Source organism: Cynara cardunculus, assembly GCF_001531365.2.
Source record: "Cynara cardunculus var. scolymus isolate 2C chromosome LG 12, CcrdV1, whole genome shotgun sequence".
Classification (NCBI taxonomy): Eukaryota; Viridiplantae; Streptophyta; class Magnoliopsida; order Asterales; family Asteraceae; genus Cynara; species Cynara cardunculus.
The window spans coordinates 3898903-3902232 of NC_037539.1; the positions used below are offsets into that span (position 1 = coordinate 3898903).

Sequence of the window (3330 nt, forward strand, 5' to 3'; positions counted from 1 at the left end):
ACTATAATTTACCTTGATACATAAGATTTTAGTACATCAAAACGTATCGAATGCAACAATTTATCGGGTAAACACTTACCTGGGTAAGAGTCATCATCTACACTTACCGGGTAAGATTCTACATCCTTCTCATCGCTCTTACTGGTAAGATTCTTGGCCCTTGTCATGTTCATCCGAAGAGGAAATTTATCCGGTAAGCGTTTAGTAAACAACCCCCAAGACATATTTGTTGAAAGAGGAGTATACATGCGATGGAAATGATAAGAATCCATAAGATTTGGATTTGGATTTGAATTTGAATTTGAAACTGAAACGAAAACCATCATTCGGTTGTGAGATTTCAGATTTTAAACTTTCTTTAAACAAAAGACACGAGTGGAATGGAATTCAATTCTAGATCTCACAAACCAAACATTGTACCCTAATTAGAAACACCTCAAGCAAGAGATCCCCTTTCTCGTCCTTTTCCTGGCGACTCGAATGGCCACCTTTATCTCATATTTGACTAATCCCGCCCCTGTAGCAACACCATAACTTCATGACCAAATCGACCCAACTTTGAGAGAACGCCCTCCGAGGACCCTCTAGCTGCAAAACCATCGTCTTCTCTCTACATATATGTGTGTGTGAACACCTGCAACGTGTGTCAAAAATATCAAGGTTGTGTGTATACAAAATTTGGCATGTGTAAGACCACCATCGCATATCTCGTTTTGTTGTATTAAGATGAAAAATAAAGACCACAATAGAAAACACAAAGAACCTGAGTTTGTTCTTTTTCTCTATGATTGTTGTATTTTTAGAGTTCTTTGAGGTTTGTTTCAATGGTATGTGCGTGTGCAACATGAAAGGAAGTCATTGATTCATCGGTTTTAATTTGTTGACGGATTTTAAAACACCCAAATCTGGTGGTGTGTGAAAAGGGGGAGAAGAAACGGACGTCAAAAATGTTGGTCGACTATTAAAAAAATGACATATCCAAGGAAGGAAGCCGGAGTTGTAAAAGGACAGGAGAAGGGGATGAACAAGTGACAGAAACCCACAAACTCACGATGAGAAGTAGTTATCACGGTGTTCTTCAGTTTTTCATTTTTTGTGGTTTTTCCTCGAGCCTTATATATAGGGTCAAGTTCAAATGAGAAGTTGGTCAATTTACGAGAAGTTCCAAGATCATATATGATTGTACATGATACGAAAGCTTTATCATATATAATTGAACACATCCAAAAGGAAAGCGGGCGACTTGGTGAACGTGACAAAGGTCGTGGGGGAAGGTCACCCACTATTGCCGGTACATGCAGTATGTGTTTAATCATATACATGATTAAGCGTGCGGACCACATATAATCATATATGATCTTGGAACTCTCGTCTTCTCGCAAATTGACTGACTTTCTCATTTGAAACTAACCACAAATACATTTCAAATGGATCTAAGTGCAAAAGTTTCTTACATTTGCAAATCATTGTTGCAAGTGTTGGTTTGACCTGACAACAGAAGAATAGTAATGTGATTCCATCTCCTTAAGGCTAGCAGCAGCATCTTCACCAATGCTACCCAATATCCTATCCGTCTTCTCAGCCTGCTTGTTTAGCTCCTCGCTTCTCTGCTCTACATGGTCATTCAAAGACGCGAATCCTGAAAATATAGCCGTCTGCTTTAACTCCGATACTAATTTCAACAAAGAATCAGCTGCTTGTACCTGTTGGTTATGAACTAGTACATCAGCTTCATAAGTTATCTTGGCTAGCCTAGTTCTAATCAAACTATCGGAAAGATCGATAGTAACGAAATATATTGACGCTAAGGGGACGTTTACCCACAAAAAAAGTCATGATGGCCGTACCATTCTTGCTGCCCGCACCTCCATCATGAAAGCTTCTTGTGAGTTTCTTACAGGAGGATCATTAACCTACAAGATAAGTAAGTTAACAAAGCAGAGGCGGACCCAAGAAGTTTTTTAGATGGTGGCACAATTTGACTATAAAAATAAATTTGTAGAAATATTTCACAATATTAGTATAGATTGGTTGGTTGGTTCCTTGTCCTTGCACAGAAGGAACCCATGTTCAAATCTTGGCAATTAATGTTTTTTAAACATGAGATATAAAAAAGACACCAAAATTTAAGCTAAAAACTAAGAAATTTGACAAAAGTGGGACTCAAAGCCGGGGGTTTTGTACAAAGTGAGCAACATTTACCAACTTTGCCATTAAAGATTTGCGCCAAGCTTTCAGTTTTAAAAACTATATGGTGGCACCCAACAACACAATACAGTGGTACCCTTCAAAAATGTATTTTTTTCCCTTAAGACAGAACCATGAAGTGGTTGCCCATGCCACCATATGATGCTATGTAGGTCCGCCCCCGTAACAATGCCAGGTGGTTGTGAACAAATAATTCAGAAGATGAATTCTCAGGTCAATTATACCCCAGAAAGACATTTTTGGTACTAACATGACAGCAATGCATGTAAATAAAGAAAAATCACTTCAGTAACAGCTTTTGTTGGGAATTATTCCTCCTTAATTAGAACAACAACATATAGAAAGTCAAAAAAGATTAACCTTAAGATTACCACTTATCTCTATAGCTGATGCTATCTAAAACACAAGGAAGAAAGCTGGCGGCTAGTGGTGGTGGTAGCGGTGGTGGTGATAGCGTGATGGAAGAGGGAAGATACATTGAGGTTAGGTCTACAAGTTTAGTTATGAATGTTTAAGGTTACTATAGTTATACTCCAATTTGAAATTAAATTAAGTTTCTAACACAGATGCTAAATTAAGCAAACCAAGCTTGACAATTTGAGGGGCATTGATAATTTATCCAAACTTTGAGGTGGTTTTATCAAATGGGCAAGAAAGGGATCGGTGTTTTCAGCTCCAGTGAGATAATAAATCGATAGAGACAAGTTACTGCACCTGCAGACCTGCTCTCATACAACCTTGGATGAATTTGATGATTGTGATTCCTACTTGATAGAAGAACCGAAACACCCCACCCTAAGGGCTTGAACAAAAGGAAGCATCTATGTTTTAGAAGTAAAGTCATTGATTGCAGGAAAAATTCATCATATAAACCCTTGGAAATTTGGTAGGCATAATGGAATTTGGTGGAATTGGAATCCATTAAAGGAATTTGACTTTGAAAGAATTTGACCACGTGTCTGGTTAGTACGAATTGGAATGGAATCTCCATCTTTGTTTGGGGGGAAGGCGGGTGTGGCGGGTGTGGCAGTTGTGACCCCACCCCCACCACCACCATGCCACTATTGTTGTCGTCATAGCTACCACGGTACCACCCACCCCCCACACCCCCAACCACCATAC

At 39.0% G+C, this 3330-nt stretch overlaps 1 protein-coding gene across 1 annotated transcript in view; it reads right to left on the minus strand.

The window, feature by feature from the left end:
* Positions 1 to 309: 309 nt before the first annotated feature.
* The window catches only part of LOC112523293 (mediator of RNA polymerase II transcription subunit 22a-like), a 6869-nt gene continuing 3848 nt past the window's right edge, over positions 310 to 3330 (minus strand). The window contains exons 3-5 of the mRNA XM_025132828.1: positions 1848 to 1913; positions 1455 to 1703; positions 310 to 634 (exon numbers count right to left, since the gene is read on the minus strand). Coding sequence (XP_024988596.1) covers positions 1464 to 1703; positions 1848 to 1913 — 306 coding nt within the window. The 3' untranslated portion in view covers positions 310 to 634; positions 1455 to 1463. The remainder of the gene's footprint in view (positions 635 to 1454; positions 1704 to 1847; positions 1914 to 3330) is intronic.